This window comes from Pleurodeles waltl, chromosome 9 (assembly GCF_031143425.1).
Source record: "Pleurodeles waltl isolate 20211129_DDA chromosome 9, aPleWal1.hap1.20221129, whole genome shotgun sequence".
Lineage (NCBI taxonomy): Eukaryota > Metazoa > Chordata > Amphibia > Caudata > Salamandridae > Pleurodeles > Pleurodeles waltl.
In genome coordinates this window covers 1,082,702,020-1,082,720,728 of record NC_090448.1, presented here as the reverse complement: position 1 = coordinate 1,082,720,728, position 18,709 = coordinate 1,082,702,020, and the positions used below count along the sequence as shown (strand labels likewise).

The 18,709-nt window shown below is 44.4% G+C and overlaps 1 protein-coding gene across 1 annotated transcript in view; it reads right to left on the bottom strand.

The window, feature by feature from the left end:
- Positions 1 to 18,709, bottom strand: part of LRRC57 (leucine rich repeat containing 57) — a 66,758-nt gene that overhangs the window by 39,504 nt on the left and 8,545 nt on the right. The window contains exons 2-3 of the mRNA XM_069208755.1: positions 13,258 to 13,402; positions 7,051 to 7,186 (exon numbers count right to left, since the gene is read on the bottom strand). Coding sequence (XP_069064856.1) covers positions 7,051 to 7,186; positions 13,258 to 13,341 — 220 coding nt within the window. The 5' untranslated portion in view covers positions 13,342 to 13,402. The remainder of the gene's footprint in view (positions 1 to 7,050; positions 7,187 to 13,257; positions 13,403 to 18,709) is intronic.

The window sequence follows — 18,709 nt, the reverse complement described above, 5'->3', positions numbered from 1 at the left end:
TGACATCTCTTGTGCAGTCGGGAGGTGCACATTGAAGTTTGGCGACCTGGGGGCCGCAACAGAATCGTGAAAGCCGCAGACTGCTGCGCGAGCAGTGCGCTGAGCCCGACGGGACCGTGAGCGCGCAGCACTATAGGAGCGTCTCCCTCCCTCCCTCCCTCTGCAACATGTCTACAGTCCTGCTGAGGAGGCACACTAGTTTGGAACCTGGCCCTCCGGCAAGACGTGTGACGCCAGATCCACTTCTACCTGGTGTCTGTGAGAGAGTGAGTCTAGGGGAGTTGCTGATGCCTCTGAATACCAGGTGGGCCGCACGGAGGCTTCGGAGCGGCCTGTGAGGGTGAGGCACTGAGGGAGAGTCCCCTTCGCCCGCTGTACCCTGGGCACCCTGCTGGGAGGGGGTTGCCTGAATTGGATTCCTTTCAGTCGACAGGCCGGCGGCACGGACGATGAGTCGACCTAGTGCAGGATGGATGGGGAGAGCGGAGCCCTGCTGAAAGCTGTGGCCTGCGGGGGTGGCGGACCTTTTAGGTTCAGCAGTGCAGCAACAGAGGGGAGGTGAGCTAGCTAACTGAGCGTGCTGGCCTGCTCCAAGACGACGAAGCATCGCATGGGGCGGATGAGTTGCTCCCTCCCCAACCCGAGACTTTTAGTGCTTTCCCCGGTGAACTTATAGAGACTGAAGACGTGAGCAGTGCATGAGGGGGAGAGCCCGGGCTCTCTGGTGTGGCATGGAGACAACCATTTTACCTTACAGGCTGCAAGCCAACCCTCCCCCCCACCCACCTCCCCAATGACACTGTCAAGACTACTTTGCAAGATGAGATGTTCGTAGCGCTCTCCATGTTGGCAACGGCTGCGCCCTGTGGAGTGTACACCTGTTGCATTAAAACCCTCGACATGAGGGCTCATTTGCACCACCTGTCCCCCTGGTAATAGTGCTTGGGAGCTGTTGAACCCGGCGAGCAGTGTGGGGGATTCCTCCCCACTGGCCCTACTTTACCTCCTTATGGGACTGAGCATACACTGTGGTGCCGTAGGACAGGGCAGCAGTGCAGGAGGATCTCACAGAAGCAACTCTTTTCTAACTAATTGCCCCTTGTTGAGCCTCCTGATCTGGCTCCCTAGGCTTTGGCGCTAGAGGCGCATACACGCCCCGCTGGGCAGATTTTGGGGGAGTGAGGGGGGTGAACTGTGCAGAGTAGGCGCTTGGATCGCCTATAGGCCCGACTGCACTCTGGATCATCTCGCTGAGTGTGGCGGGACCTTGTGTTGTATCTGCTGCTTCTGCTTCCTTGGCGCTATATGGGTGGGGGCTGGATGACTCTACTGCCGAATACCAAGCCAGTAGTGACACTGCGCACACCCCTGCAGTTACATTTGGGGAGACTGCCTGCTATGAGGCGGGATATTGCTTTGCTTCTGGTGTAGGGTATCTTGGCTATGATCGGACACTCGTGACACATACTTTTTGCATCATCTGGACGAGCAACACGGGGAAGGCTGACCACAGGCAGACAAAACTCTTGTTCGAAGCCCGCAAAATGTCTGGGGCTTTGAATAAGCCATATGATGAGGACCCTATGGACCCCACCCCGGAAGACGAGGCCCAGACTGTGTTGATCAAGGCCATGTTACTAGACCTAAAGCAGAGCCTTTCAGGAATAGGCACCAAACTGGATCAACTCACAGACCGGATGGACCGGCTCAAAGACAGGGTCGTTGATCATGGCTCCAGACTTGACCAACTTGAGCACCGCACCTCAGACTTTGTTGATGTGCACCACAAATCAGATGAGCAACTTCTACAAATGAAAAAAGTGCTTGAGGTCATCTGAAATAAAAATGAGGACTTAGAAGCCTGCTCTCAGAGGAACCACCTTCGCATACTGGGGGTGCCTGAGTCCCCATCCACGGGTCAAATGGAAGATTACGTAGAGGTCATGCTGCGATCTCTGTTTTCTGAGGCTTTGTCTGCAGTGCTGGTAGTTGATGCGAGCGCACAGATCACTGTGCCCCGCGCATGCTATCATTGCACAACTTTTAAATTATAGAGAGCAGCGTCCCTTAATTGAAAAAAACAATACACTTACCATTTTTCCAGCTTACACTCCGGCAGTTCAGGCTGTTCGCTGTTTCTACCAGTGAAAAGGTCCCTGCTTCAGACAGACGCCAAGTACTCCTTGATATGCCCAGCAAAACTGAGAATCCAATTCAGTACAAAGTTACACTTCTATACGGATCCCAAGGTGGCTACGAAATTGCTTCCAAAGAAAGACTTCTGATACCACCTCGGTGCGAGAAGCTGCAGAAGATGGCCTCCTCAGTGACAATGACTGAGCGGCGGGCGAGATTTAACTCAAACCTTACTGGCTAGTAATCACAATTGCATATTCTTGTTGCGCCGCCGGCCGGCCTGATGGCCCTTCTTACTTTCCCCTTTTTTCCTTCCCTGACCACCCATCCCCTTGATGGGATGGAGGTATATCGGCCTCTCCACTGCCTCCTGGGATGAGTCCACAGATACAAAAATGTTCCCTTCCCGTGGGAACTGCTGTGAGTTGTTGTTTAGGTGGGTTTGGGAAGTCTGACCCAATTGGGGGTCAGCGTGAGAGGCAGGTGGTACGTAGTGTTCTAGTATGTTGTTTGCTTTGCCCACAAGTTTTGCTACAGATTCACTCCAACGCATCCTGTGCTTGATGCTGCACTACTACATGCCATTAGCCACACTCTAAAATGCTTTTCATTGAATATTCATGGGCTAAACGATGGGCATAAGATGCTCTAGACGTCTGCCTATTTGAGGCGACACAATATTGATATTTGTCTATTTCAGGAAATACTCCTCACAGCAGACTCCAGGTCCCAACTGTGCGCGGGGGGGGAAATCGGGGAAAGAAACATTGCTCATTATTTGTGCTAGGCTCGCTGAGTCGCAATTCTCATCCGCAAAGACGCACCAGCGAGGTAGTTTACGACCCATCGGGTCGGTATGTCATGCTCTCCGGGGTATTGTTCGATCTGCCCTACTGGTTACTATCAGTATATGGCCCCAATGTAGACAGTCTGGAATTTTTCACTGAAGTGTGGTGTCTTGTGTGTAGACTGGGACCTGTCACCTTACTCTGGGTTGGTGACTTCAATGTAGTGCTGGACCCCGCAATGGACTGCAGCAGTAACACTCGGCCCCCACACCCAGCTGCAGAGAAAGCACTGAACACCATCATGACTGGGCATGAGCTGGTGGATCAATGGCGCGTCAGACATTACAATCGCAGGGAAGGCACGTGCATTAAGACCACACACAACAGTTGGTCCTGCGCAGATGTGGATTGCCACCAAAGACGTGGACCACTCGACTTGCACAGTGGTGCACCACCCATGCATGCTCTCTGGCCACTCCTCTGTGTATTGTGAAATGCGCATTCCTAGCGGCGTGCAGCGAGCATTTGCTTGGCGGCTACTGGCAATGGCATTGCGGGCTCAGGTGTTTAGACACGAATACCGGCGGCCCTTTGTGATTATTTCACTCATAATAAAGGTTCTGTGCAGTCCCCTGGGACTCTTTGGGAAGCGCTTAAGGTGGTTATCGGAGGGGTCTGTCTGGCTAAACAACACGGTATCCTCTACCCGCTGAGCCACAACTTGTCTACTCTGGAGCACCAGCTTGGGGACCTGGAGAGATGGTATTACGCATCAAAAGACGTGGAGCTTCTTTCTTAGGCTTGAGATAAATGTAATCAATTTGATGAAGGGGTGTGCCAAGAAGTGTGCCACTTGGGGAAGGATGCAAGGGCTAGACGATATGGGTGGATGACAGGGCTGGCAAAACGCTTGCTAATTTGGTGCGCAGGCCTTGGGCCAGTGAATGTATAATTGAAATTCAGGACAATGAGACAGGCCTGCAGGCAGGTATGGTAGCTGTGCTAAGTATAATGAAGTCCTTCTACACTACCCTGCACTTCTCCACTCCCTCCTCCGGTGTAAAGGCATATGCCGACTACTTTGAGACTATCCATCTTTTGATGCTGGAGGACGGCCACAGACAATTTCTGGACTCCCCTTTTCAGAGGAAGACATTTTTCAAGTCATCCGTAGTCTTCCAGGCAATAAAGCGCTGAGTCTAGGTGGACTGACTGAGGCATTCTATGAAGAGTACGCAGATCTACTGGCGCTGCATCTCCTCGAGATGTACGCAGAGTCCATTGAGAGCGGACTGTTGCCTCCCTTGCTGGGTGAAGCACTAATTGTACCTGTGCTCAAGATAAGGATCCCTGCAAATGTCACTCACATCGATCTCTGTCACTGATCAATATGAACTTTAAAAAGTTGGCAAAACTGACTCGAGACTGCTTCCTTTGCTGACTGCTATCGTCCTGCCGGACCAGTCTGGGTTTGTTCCGGGTAGGTCAACCTCATATATTCTGATGACTTATTTTGCAGTGGCGCAGTCGATCAATCCTGCTTGTCAGGCTGCAGCAATCTTTTTGGATGCTACTAAAGCGCTTGATTCTTTAGAATGGTCTTTCCTCTTTGCGCTCCTAGCTCGCTTGAGCTTTAGCCCCAAATTAATTTGCCTAATCAAGCGGTTGTAAACTGAACCTTTGATCAGGCTACGCATAAATGGCTCCATCACCGAGCACTTCCCAGTTTTTAGAGGCACCCGACAGGGATGGCTTCTTTCAACACTTCTTTTTGCTGTGGCGATGGAGAGTCTAGCTGCAAGTCTTAGACAACACCATCAACACTGTGTTCTCACTTTTGGACCACGTGCGATTTTTGTCCCTATGTACACAAATGACGTTAAGCTATGTCTCTGGGATCCACAGACTAATTTAGACCCCATCATATGCAAATTCTTCCACTTTGGAGAACTTTTAGGGATCAAGATAAACTGGACCATGTCCCTAGTGATACCTCTCACGGACGCCACCACGTGTCTGAATATCCCCTCTGCTGGACAACAGAACCGGTCCGCTATTTGGGGTTCTGGCTAAGTAGGAACCTGGGTGAACTGTGGGCGTCCAGTTACGGCCAGGCAATGTCCTGGCTAGAAGATAAAGTAACCTCTTGGTGATCCCTGCTGTTGTTGCTCAATGGCATGACTGCCATAGCCAAGATGGCAGTTCTCCCTAAATTTCTGTACGTATTTATTAACCTCCTGATACCGCTCACCTGCCATTTCAGGAGAAGGCTCCAAACGGTACTGATTTCGTTGGTCTGGGTGAACAAGCAGCTGTGAGTATCATGGGATTTACCTAACAAGTCCTTAGAGCTTGGAGGACTAGCAGCACCTGATATGGAATTATACTAGAACTGTGCCCACCCAATACAATACCTGCCCCACACCACCCTGAAGTGTGACTTGATATGGCCTTGCCAGCTCTCAAGAGCTAAATACCTCCCACTGACATGACCACGCACCAGGTTGGACATTGTGGCGTGTGCGGTCTGGGCATGGTACGGGCTGTGTCACAGAGTTAGCGCACGCATTCTATATGCACTATTGATGCCCCTGATAGATCAACCCACTCTCCCCATAATGTGCGAAACAGACGTGCGCACAACGCTTCAAAAGATGCAGCTCACCACCATGGGCTCCTTATGCCCGGAAGCCCAATTAATTTCTCTTAATTTTGCACTGCAGGAACCATACAATGTCCCACTATACAGATTCACCTACATCCAACTACGCCATGCAGTTTGAGCACAGAATGGTGATTTTTCCAGCCTCACTGCCAGTATTTCAGGCATTGGAACTGCTTTATTCCTCCCAGACACCTCGCCGTTTGCTAACTCAACTATATACTGCTATGCAGTCTATAGCATCTTCTGCTTTCCTTGGCACCAAAGTGCTGTGGGAGTGTGATCTGGGCACACCTCTCTCGGATGCTAGCTGGAGGTATTGTTGTGCGCATATACGTGCCCTCTCCCCATATTACCATCTGTGTTTCATTCACTCTAAGTTTTTACATCGGATATTTCGATAAGCCTACATCGCATGGGACTCCGCTCTGATTTGTGCTGCTAGCGGTGTTCAGGCATTGATGATGACTTTCTGCATTCTGCTTGGGAATGCCCTGAGCTACAAAGTTACGGGCAGGAGGTGTTTGACATAGTTGACGCTGTGACAGGAATGGTGACTCCTTGCACCCCTCTTGGGATATGTGAGGGACGTTTCGGTAGGTGTTATGAAGCTGGTGGGAAAGTTGTTGTTGTTGTTGTTGTTGGCCAAGCGCAGGATAGCAATTAGAAGGGGTCGAAGGAGATCCCTGTGGAAAATCAGGTTGGTTGAAGGATGCTGCATATTGCCAGACCAACTTTAGTTATATGAGGAAATGAGACTGGCAAGATCGTGCCCCCCACCTTTATTTAGGTCCCCTTGCAGGCGCAAGCGACAGAATAAGTGGCAGCATGCACCATAATCTTTCTGATGGTGTGAATGACATGTTAGACACAGCTGGAGTAAGATATACTTAATACGAATTGCTGATTTGTTTTATTTTGTCAACGTATGAGTGCACTATCCCCCCCCCCCCCTTTATCCTGGAATCGCCCCTACTTTTCCTGGCATGTTACTGTTCAACACCGGCCTGGTGAGTTATTGCTAAGCAGCATGATTTTATTTGCTATTAGTCATGGGCAATTCGTATGCTATGTACAAAATCAAATATGTGCGGTTTCCATTAGGAGGACGACTCTTGGTGTTATGTTTTGCTTGACTTGTTATATTTGCATATTCAATTTAAAAAAATCTAATGCGAGCAATATACCTGAAATGACACATGCTGATCTCGTTTTCTGGCACTCATGGCTAGTATTGTCGTAACCCAGTGCTTACACGCTTTTTTAAAGTGTTTTGAGTGAGCAAAATTGTGTTATTTTTGAATTGATGAGCTTCCATTTGAAAAACAGTAGAAATACATTGTAGGAACAAAGGTGTAGTAAAAACCAACATTTTAAACAAATTATGGATTTTTCCTGTTAAGTAAAAGTGATATAGTGTAGAATTGACCATAGTACATAAAAGAGAACACAAGAGCCTCTTACTTAATTTGTTGTGATTTAGATTTAAGTTCTTCAGTAAAGAAAATGCTCCCATAATTTGCGGCAGGGTCTCAATCTTGTTATCCGACAGATCAATTGTCCTTAGGTTGCTTGTAAGCCTTTGCAGATCTTCAGGAAACTAGAAAAAGCACATATTGTTCAGCTTGTAGAACAGATTTCAACATTTAAAACCAAGACTTAACTTAATCTTGTCCACTTTAACACACTAAAAAAGGTTCTAGGAAGACTAGGAAGTCCTGCACAACAAGCGTTTGAATAGTTGTACATTTGTGTACCCTACAACCTAATCTCCACATTCCAAACTTGTGGGGTTCTACTGACAACCACCACATCATGAATATATTTCTTCATGGCCACAATCTCAACATGTGCTACTTTTCCCTTTAGGGTAATAAAAGACTAATGATGAGTTAGATGGCAAAATAACATGACACATCTTATGTTTCTTCTTGAAGTCCGTGATAGTAAAAAATTGGTCAACATTCTACACTGCACACATACAACATGTATCTTAAACATTGGCAGGAGAAAGGCTGTGGGACAAAGAGGAGAATATGTTAATGACCAGTAAAGTTATAAGCACCCAATAGTCCTGAAAATGTGCACAATCCCAAAGCATGTTTTATATTAAAAAAAAAAAAATCTATAAAAAAAAAAAAAAAATCACAAATAACAACTTTTCCCTGAAAAGTCAATATTAAAAAAAAAAGAGGTTAGCCTATCTAAGGCTACAATAACCAGATGCTGTTCATGCTTACCCAAAGGAGGAAGTGATTGGACAGCAATGTGTCCCTTTCAAGCCAAATAGAGGAATACACCTGCCATGTGTGCTCATCTGCATATGAAACTGGTATCCTGACTTTCTCTTTGGTTCTAGTGTACCGCTAATCTAGCGGTTGTACAGACACATAGGCCTGTGCTCGGTCCTGGAGGGGTACAACAGCAAGTCCTCATGTGCTAAGACTCTAGTGGGTGCAGGGCTGGACTGTCATTTCTACAGTGAGGAAGTTTCTAGGCAAGGTCTGCCCTCTGTTTGTCGGTGATTGTTGCTGTCGGAAGGCTGGTGACAGCCACATGCAGCAATCACATACTTAATTGTGCTCTTGTTTTGGATATCTATGTTTGAAGCCAGAACCATTGCTATCTTCTGTGAGAGTCATCATTTTGCACAAAGACTGTGTCTGAGGAACCCCAGAAAATGACATCTGAAAGAGAACCAACCTAAAATGGTTCTAAAGCCTTGGTCAGTGGATCCATATGCATGGTCTGGAAAATGTGTATAAAAGTGGAATAAAAACCACCCACTTTGTTCCATTCCAAGCTGTTTTTGACCAAGTAAGTGAATGCTTTGCTGAGTACCCGAAGAACTGCTTTGTGACTAGGGTTGATTCCTTCCAGACATTTAGTCTCCCAGAGGCTTCAGGGCATCACCTCAAAACTGCACTTTCTGCTGAAGAAGTCGACGATCTGCATAGGGAGAATGGCAAAGTGTCTAGCCATGCAAGAGAGACTGTCCCTGGAGAAGTAGCCCAGCAGGAGAATCCCGAGAAATGCTGACTAGGAGCATAACCTGTTTTGCGGAGGTTCCACGGCCCCTCTCTATGGTTCCTGCTGTGAACTTCACCAAGTCTTTGTTACATTAAGTCAATATGCAATCTGCCTTTAGCCAGAGGGACCGGGAAGAGGAGCAGTGTTGTCATCAAAGTGGATCCCTGATATGCAAAGGGGCCTCAACTGAAGATACATCATCAAGGGTGTCTTTGCCTAGAACCCACAACTGCTGTATATGAGCACCTGTCTGGTATCTTGCCAGGGAGGCCTCAACCACAGAAGACCACTGCTCAGGACTGCTGTGCAGGCTCCGTCCAGCGGCCACTGTGACATAGCGAAGCCTCTGCCTCTCCTCAAAAGAAATCAAGCTGATGCTGAAAGGGTGGGTCCCTGAACTGCCCATGCTACGCAGCTAGAAATGCAACACCACCCAGCAAATAAAATGGGGCATATCATACGATATGAATGAGACTAGATCATGCAAAAGAATCCAACGGGTGGACTAAGGATTTATTGCCGGAATGAACGCAAGGGACGAGAGGCGTTGAACAGAGCTGCGCAACTGAGTTACTTTAAGTGAAATAATCTCCACCAGTACATGATTGATGTCTATACTTACAACAGACTGGACACTACACCTACAACATACTGGACACTATAGCCATTGGAAATCACCTGAAGCAGGCACAGAGAACCGAAAGGAAGGCTACAGTGTCTTATTAAAGATCATACCCAAAATAACAACCTTGTAATTGCAGTTCCGATGAAAATGTGTAATATTTTAGGTTGCTGTGTAAAGTAATTTCACTAAACTAAAAGCTAGGAAATGGACTGGACAATGCATTATTGTGTATGCTGTTTGACAGTTAGGTTACTATAACCCACACCATCTTTCTGAGGAGCCTTGGAAAGCTCGAACAAACCCACCCGTCATGACTGGGGCCCAGCAACTCTGGTCTGCTGAAAGGTTCCTCAATTGGCGACTGGCAAGAAGCCAACTTAAATTTGAAAATGTCACTAACATATTTTAAAAAATTACCAGAAACATATTTCACAACCCCTTTTTAAAAAGCAGAATGAAAGAAACAAGAGTAACATTGCTTGATAAGCTGAAGTACTCCAACATTGCTAATTATTCTTTCAAAAGGGCGCACACCATATGTATCATGTCCGGTTAACTCAGTATTTTTTTTTTTTTTACAGAGCCATATAATCCTACTTAGTAAGCAGCCAAACGAGTGGAGAAAGAGTTGCTTACAATTTGAATGAAGATTAACTTGAAGGGGAATCCGGAAAACTGTACCTGCTCCTTGTAGGGCTATTGCTTGGCCAACAAGCAAAAAAGAAACTGAGCTCCACATACCGAAGGGACACATCACTATGGATTATGCAAAAAGATGCAAGAGCACTATCTGTAAAGCAGCTGGGTCGTGCAGAGGATTTGGAGGAGAGACAGCAGTGACTCAGTTACCACAGCGGCCCTTGGCTGCCATCATAGTTGTCCCAGGGCCACCGCAGTGCAATTGCTGTATTCTCTTTTATCCCCCCTTCCCAAGGAAGGGGGAATAGAAGAGAATACAGCAATTGCACTGCGGTGGCCCTGGGACAACTATGATGGCAGCCAAGGGCCGCTGTGGTAACTGAGTCTGGATAAGGCGACTTGAGTGAGGGACATGCATCAAGGCCTCCTAAAGCACCCAGTGCCACAGCAAGGCTGTTGGGTGGTGGCACATGGGTAACTCATATATGTTAGAAGAGAGATGAGGGATTGCAGAGTTGAGGGTCCCCTAAAAATAGACTGGATGGAGGCCTGAGCTGACACTTAGTACATGTTAATACCATTGCACTGCCGCTGCTGCAGAGAAGAGGGTGGGTAACAAGCATGCTGCTGGGTGCTGGGAGCCCTGCACAGCTCTACAATGCAGTGAAACATGGAGAAGATGCAGGCCTTCTTGTGCCCCCAATGCAGTCATAGGAGTGGCAAGTCCTCATACATTGGCACCAGTTGCTGACCTACCTGGTGAGGGGATGCTTGTGCTAGTGGTGCCCCAGCACATCTGGGCACTAGAAGGCACAATGGAAGCTGAGGGCTGTGGGTTGCTACAAAAGCCGCCCTCTCTTGTTAATGATAATTCAAAGTGCACACAGAGATCACCGCCCAACTTATGACAGGGGTGCATTGCTTTATAGTCTATAGTTTTGGATTAATTTCATTAGAGATTACAGATCCAATATTGCACCTCTAACAATAGATGAAATAGATATACACATGGTGTCTCCAAGGGCAGAAAAGGTGTAAAAAGGTAGAGCAGGAAAAACAACACCATGTTGGTCAACTCATACGGGAAGGAAGAGAGGTTGTAAATAATCAGTGGCAGCTAGATCCATCCAAAAGAACAGAACCAACGATAAGTAACTTTTTCTTCTATACTAATGTCTTTACTCCATCTCAGAATCCCTAGGACAATTTATCTTGTTTTTTCGAGGACAAAACTGACAAAATTTTACCTTGATCTACTCCTCAAGTCACGCCCAACTCACTGCTTTTTCTAATGGCCCATGCAGCTCGCTCAGTACCTCTTCTCTAGTCAACTTTGATCTAATATCATCTCAAAATATCATCACTCTTATTCCCTCTATGAAGTCAGGTTACCCTTAAGATCTCTGCCCAGTCACATTCATTGGCCCCTCAGAGGTCATTTTTCCTCACTCTCACCATCTCTGAAAAACTTCTAATCTTTCAGCTACTGTTCAAAAGAGCTGGAAACATGATATGGTTGTTCCACTTCTCCGGAAACCCACAGTTGGTTCCACTATCCTCAGCAACTATCATCCTCTCTCTGTGCTACCTCTCCCCTCTAAACTTCTTGAAAAGGCTATAAATCTGAATCTTTCTAACTACACAGAATCACACACTCTTCTCAGCCCTGTACAACGTGTTCTCCAGTTAAGAACGAGAGGAACCTAAGAACATGTAGTGCTGGGACAGATAAAGCAATATTAGTAGGGCAGACCTTGGTAAACACTCACTGGCACAAAGTCTGAACACTAAAGAAGGCAATGGTCAGTGAAGGGGCTGAAGATATTACCATAGAGAAACGCACATATGGAAGGTAAAGCTTATGGGTGAACAAATTGTTGCTATTATCACGGTCAAGAGAAGTCAATTTATTAAGCAGAGGAAGGCAACTCTTGGAAGATAAGACAGGTCTCTCCACATCCCTCACTTCATTAAATCTTTGGGCAGATGAACAGTATTTCATGATTTCCATCCATGAAGTACTATTTACTCATGTATGTCTTGCTTATGCAAACTTTCCTGTAATCATCTTTATGAAGAAAACTGGCTCAACTTACAAATAATTCATTGTAAGGGTCTGTGATAATAAAATATAAACATTGAACAGGTCTGAGAAAGCAATTCTTTTCTTATTTCTTCTTTTTTTTCATTTTGCAATATGCACAAACTTTCTAAAGTGTTGCTGGCACTGTAGCCGTAAGCCAGAAAGGCAATGGGTCAAGTTGAAAAAGGTGGGTTTTCAGAACTTATTGAATCTGGTGAGACTAAACTCGGAGCGAATAAGAAGGAGAAGGCTACTCCATGCCTGAGAAGTGCTGACGAAGAAAGAGAGGCATCCCTTCCTCGTTCTAAGAAACCCCAGGATGCTACAATATAAGACAAGGAAGATTAAGCAACCTGGGAGGAGAGCATCTAGAAAAGATATGAGCCACATAAATGTTGTTAGAGGAACTATGGAGGGCCTTAGGGCAGAAGCAGAGGACTTTAAAGACATCTCTTGTAGACAGGAGCCAGTTAAGACTATTGAGGTGCGCAGAGATCATAGAGAATTTAGGAATATCCAGTACAGGAATGGTAGCAGCATTCTTTATAAACTGTAATCTGTGAAGAAGGTAGCAAGAGAGACCCACAAACAGAGAACTGTAATAGTCCAGGGAATTAAGAGATATTGGACAATGCTTAGTAAGAGTGCAAGGATCTAGGGAGGGCTTCTTCAATAGAGGAACCACAAAAACAGTTTTGCAAAAATCCAGACGTGTCCAGTGGTCAAAGACTGACTGCATAAAAAAAGCACTAAAACAGTCTCAGGAAGCATTGTTAGCCAGTGTTCACATTCCTAAAATTAAGAACTCTGTAAAAAAAAAGATGTCCAGAATACAATTCTAGTCTCCTTATTACCCTTTACTTGCAGAAAATCATGAATGTGTAAAATGTTGTTCAAACATTTGAACGTCTGTATAAATGCAAGGAAATTGTTCTCTAATGGCACATCTCCCCAACTTCCACGAATGCCCTTTCTAGAACTTCAAGGTCATTAGGCTGCCTTCACCCACATAAATACAGACGCCTCTTCTTTCTCACTCTAGAAATGTACTGGCTCTTCTTTCTCACTCTAGAAATGTACTGGCCACTAGATAAAGATTTCCTACTGTAAATAAGTGGTATACATATCGTACAATTATGCACTAAAAAGTGTCTCTTTGTACTGTGCTGCAAGTGAAGAAAGACAGCTCCTTATGCATTACAGAAGCAGTTAAAGAACACAAATATACAGTGACAAAACTGGAACAAGCAGACTGTTAAATAATAATAATACTGTACCTCTCCTGTGTATTTACCTCTAGTAATCCTTTGCCAGTGAGCTGAAAAACTCCAGTTTTCTGGGCTGTCTCAAGGTGAGCTTTTAAGGCACTGTTCCCCATCCTACACCCAACATGCAGGCTTCAAATATGTAACGTACAGTCGGTCACTTTTCCAATGAGCCTGTTGAATGTACAAGAAGATTAGCACAAATAAGCAGCTTTACTCAGCGAGATCCTTCATGGAGTCTGACTCTTTACAAACGACACAATCTAATAAGGTTGCTGATGGTCAAACATGGCGTGGTCTGTAAGGCACAATACCATGACATCCCACACAGCAACCATAACGTTCACATAAGATTTTCAATTCTTCGCTGAAGCATACAAACATGAACTTCTGGAGAATTAGTAAAAACCATTAAATAAACATTGATTATTTCATCCTAACATGTAACTGGTCATGCAGACTATGACAGGAGGTCCTCATGTCCCCCACTTCAGTGCAAGACTGTCTGCTTTTTACAGGGACAGTTTTCACAAAAGTACCAATGCCTGCACAGTGGAGGCACTTTTGTCAAATCTGTGAACATTGATTATGCCCCATTAATGATGATATTTGTTGATACTGAAAATACTGATTGTGGTTTTTTTCCCCCATTATAAAAACGAGCCCCAGAGCAGGTTTTATTTCTGCAACAGGAAAAGTAATGGCCCAAAGTAGTTTTTCTGTTCGGGTCTTCTTAGCAGGAAAATGGCATGTCAGAAGGCCCGCTCTAAAGAAGCGAGCATTCTAACATACTCTGACTACCAGGCATGTGGAGAATGGTTGATTGATAGAGATGCCATCTTCCCAAGAGAATAATACTGGCCGTTTGCTGTGGTTTCAAGAGACTGCAAAGGCCTGGATGCAGTACTAAATAGGACTGCAAACAAAAGGGCATGCATTCATTTGTAATATGACTTTTCTGTCTTTGTTTAATTATTTATTTGTTATGGAGCACAATTAGCACAGCAACGAAACACATTTAAAAGCGGTTCCTATTTTTATTTTCTGTTCGATGTTTGTACAGATAACGGATAAAAATGCCGGCTTTAGGTGATTTTGCTTATTTTTTAAACAGGCTGGGATGGCACAATTCCAGTGGTGGTCATAGAAAACTGATCAGGTTGCAACCTTGGTGACTGATCAAAGATTTCCAATGAGCTAGTTAAAGCCCCACTATCCGAAACTTGGTGGCTACTTAGCATCTAAATGAGAAGAGAAAACTGCAATTATGGGGAGCCACTTACAGTCAGTCTCCTGCTCTAAAGAACCACCTTAATCTGGTTTGCAATTTTGAAACTAAGGACTTCATAAAAGATCCACACAGTAGTTCCTTTAATGAGAAAAAATATTTGCATAATTCATAAATATTCACTAACAGTTTTGGTGTGATGCGGTCTTTCATATGAGAGCCCAGCTATATATGTTTTTTGTTTTTTTAGTGTAATGATGAAAAACCATTCAAAATGGCTACCCGCCCAGAGTACTTTTGCTGTTTACTTTGAGAAAGACCTATGCTGGATTTGAAATGCACTGTTGTTATGATTTGGGGAAAAAACATACACAGAGATTGCAGCCAGAGTTAGATTTGGGGCCTCATTATGAGTCAGGTCACTAGACCGCCAGACTCACGTTGGCGGTCTGGACCGCTGCTGCTGAGGCAGTCCAACCGCCGCATTATGACCCTGTTTTGCTGTCCCCGCATGCAGCGCCGCCCTGCTGATTATGGACTGGTTCTCCGCCAGCCTTTTCATGCGGTACCAATGCCATGAAAAGCCTGGTGGAGAGCAGGTGCAGGGAGCCACAGGGGACCCTTGCACTGCCCATACACTTGGCATGGGCAGTGTAGGGTTCCCTCTGCCCAGCACCCTCACAATGCTCACTGTCTGCTGTCCAGACAGTGAGCACTGCAAGGGTACTGGTGCGCTCTGCAGGCGGCAGCAAAGCCACAGGCTCAAATATGAGCCGGCGACAATGCTGCCACCACTTTCCCTCTGGGCTGACAGGAGGAAACCAAGGTTTCCACCCGTCATCCCAGCAGGAAAGTCATAATGGGCCTGGCGAGGAGGTAGCCAATAAAGCGGCAACCTCCCCTTTGGAAGTTCGGCAGATGGGTTATAGCATCCACCAAACTTGTAATGAGGCCCTAGGTCTTTAAATTCAACTTTAGCAGCAGCACCAGTGTCGAATATGCATATATAATATATACACAAGCAAAGATCCTTGGGATATAGTTCTGTTACGTATGCAAGTCATAACATAAATACTAATGATTTGCACACAGCAATAAATCAATTTCTCCATACGGCTAGCAAAATCTTGTTTTCTCCTAGCTTTTATGATGGTAAATAGATGCACTATTACTGCAATTCTTAATAAATTGGAAATTGCATGAAAGAAAATTAAACTAACAAAATAGGAAGCATATTTGCATAATTATTATGCAAACAAAATAATATTTAAATAAAGAAGAAGATTGGATTGTGGTAGTCTATCTTCTGGTTCATCTGAACTTGATCTAGAAGAAATTATGCCAGAGGCAAGAAATAAAGATAAGGAGAAACTGGCAGCAAACATGAAGTGTGCATTGTACATGTGGCGGTCCAAAGAGAAAAAACAGAAATACCGGGGTGTCTCTGGTAAACAATGCAGAAGAGGAAAAGTTGAAAATCCATAATGTTCGACCTGACAAATTATTTAAGATGTTTATAAAGCACTGCATGGTACTAAACTTACATACCTGAGAATACTAGCTAATGGAGCACAAGTTTGACATTACTACAATGCCAGCATCTTGCAATAACTGGTTGTAAAACAAAGAAAGTGGTGAAAACAACTTGAAATGTGATGCTCAGTCTGCCTTTGGTGGATTGGCAGAGTTAGATGCATGGATGGTAGAGAGGTAGAACAAAAACCCATAGGTCAGCAGGTGAAGGTGAATCAGAGAAAAGTAAGATCCAGGAAGTAGATAACAGTTCACATCTCGAAGACACCAGTCAGAGATGCACTGGGAGTTTTTTCAAAGAGGTAGGTAGAATTCTGAAGAAGCAAGAGACAGGTGACAAAAGTATCTGTTGCGATGAGTGGATGACCAATAAATTTGGAGAAATCAATTTAAGACTACAGGGTGAAAGGCAGAAAAACTTTGACAAGCATGTGATTCAAGTTCACAGCTTTGTGTGGTAATTCATTTTCAGGAAAGTTACACTGGGTTAAATTAAGCACTCACCACGATTAAATTCACCAGTGAGATTAAGTTGGGAGAAGATAACATTGCTGGATGTGGTTAGCCTTCAAAATAAAGGCTAATGGGAAACAGGTCTACATAAAATGCCAACAAACAAGAACATTCTCTTACATTTCAGCAGCTTCCATCCTCATTCATAGATATGTAATTTACCATATTTGCAAAGACTATGATTGAAGAAAATACTTTCAAATGACATGAACTGTAGATAGAACATACAAAAATGAAAGAAATATTTAAAGTTAGGAGGTATCCTCAATGCATGTTACATGAAGCAATATTAAGGGTAGAAAATGTGGCAACAGAACAATTATTCATTCCAATAAAAATATATTAAGAACTAAATACACTAAAATGAGAAAACACAAAAAAGTGAGAGAAATTAGAAACTGCTGCACATAGATTAGAAACTTAAAGAGATCTACGAGGAGGAAGCTAGCTTTGCTTACAGGTGTGGTCTGAATATTGACAAGATAACTTCCACATCAAGAATCAAAAATACAATATTCATACACACAACTATAGCACATATCTGTGCCCAAACTGTAATCAATGTGTTAGGAACCCAAAACATGCAATGTTATATATAACCTAGAACAGGTTAAAAAAAATGTAAAATTGAGAGAATATTTCACGTGGTGTGGAGAGACACACACTCTTGTAACTATACTTACTTAACAGTACATAAACAGTAGGGACAGGGTTAAACCTGGCTCGTATCTGGATGCTCTAGAAACAGGTTAAGTTAAACCTGGCAAAGTAGATATTATTAGTTGTAGACCTTTGGGCAGAGGGTCAAAGAGAGGACATTTTGAACACTGAATTTATTGAAATAAGGGGTGTTATTAGAGATGTGAGCCTGCACTTCAGAAAGTTAGGAAATTACCACTGCTGTTAGTACCTATAAAATACATTCTAGGCCTAATATCAGTCTATCGCTAGAAAAAGATGTCAAGGTCAGAAATATTATGTAGATCTATTATTTTCATAGTACCTTGATAAATGCATGTTTGAGTTCAGATGGAATTTCAACAGAAGAGAAGGTGTTAACAACTTTATCACTGCAGCTCATGGTAGTTGGACAATGCGTTTTGAATAAGGACAGGATCTTGGTGGAGACCTTTGCAGCAGCAGGATAAATCCATGGAGCCTTGCAATAGCTTAGTGGAAGAGGATTCTGCATTCTCAGAATGCCCTAAACTTTGATGTAGACAGAACTGGGGTACTCCGCTACTTCAAGAACTCGATCGCCTGTTTGCTCCCTTACGATTTATGGTACTCACATTCAGGATTTCTTTCTTCCTCATTGTTTGCAGTCAGAAACCTTGGTGTTCACTTTGATAGTGATCGGTCTCTTATCATTCATGTTAACAAGCTGGTGTCATCTTGTTTTGCTGTCTTGCAGATCTTGTATAAAATACTCTCGCACCTATCTTCTCACCTTTGATCTTTGGTGGCTCAGATGACCATCCCGGGTCAGCTGGACTACTAGAATTAATTATTCTTAGGGTCTCCCCACACCTTGATCAAACATCTGAACGGAATTCAAACTGCAGTAGCTCATCTTGCTTTTTAGCTCCCTCGATGTTCCTTGGCAGCCTTAGCCATGGACCAACTATGCTGGCTGACTTTGCCTGGAAGGATTCTATTTAAGTCCCTATGCCTTGTGCATACAGCTTCTACAGTGCTGGCCCTATTTGAAGTCCAAGATCAGGCGCTACTGTCTCATCCATCATCTTCATTCATCACAAGCTAACCTTTTATGGTAGCTAAAATTTAAATTTGTTTGCTGAGTGAAAGAGCCTTTTATGTACAGGCTGCCCGGCTATGAAATGGTCTACTTCTATCTTTATGTTCAATCCCTGACTTGCTCCACTTTAGGAAGACACTTAAAACTTGGTCGGAAAGTGTTTCGTTCTGCTTTCTCTTCTTGAGGTTATGTGGTTGATTTTAATTCAATAGCGCCAGGACACGTTTTTGGGTAATCGATGCAATGTATAAATGGCAATATCAATCAAACATTTTTAGTCAAGGCCTTCAAGGGTGGTGCTGGCATATGCCATGTTTGCTCTGGGATCAGGAGTGTGACCAACAACCTTCCTTTTTATTTACATTAACAGATTTATTTGGTGAACCAGAAATTTACAATTTTGAAGTCAGAACTCATCTTTAATGACATCAAAGGAGTCAAGCTACTG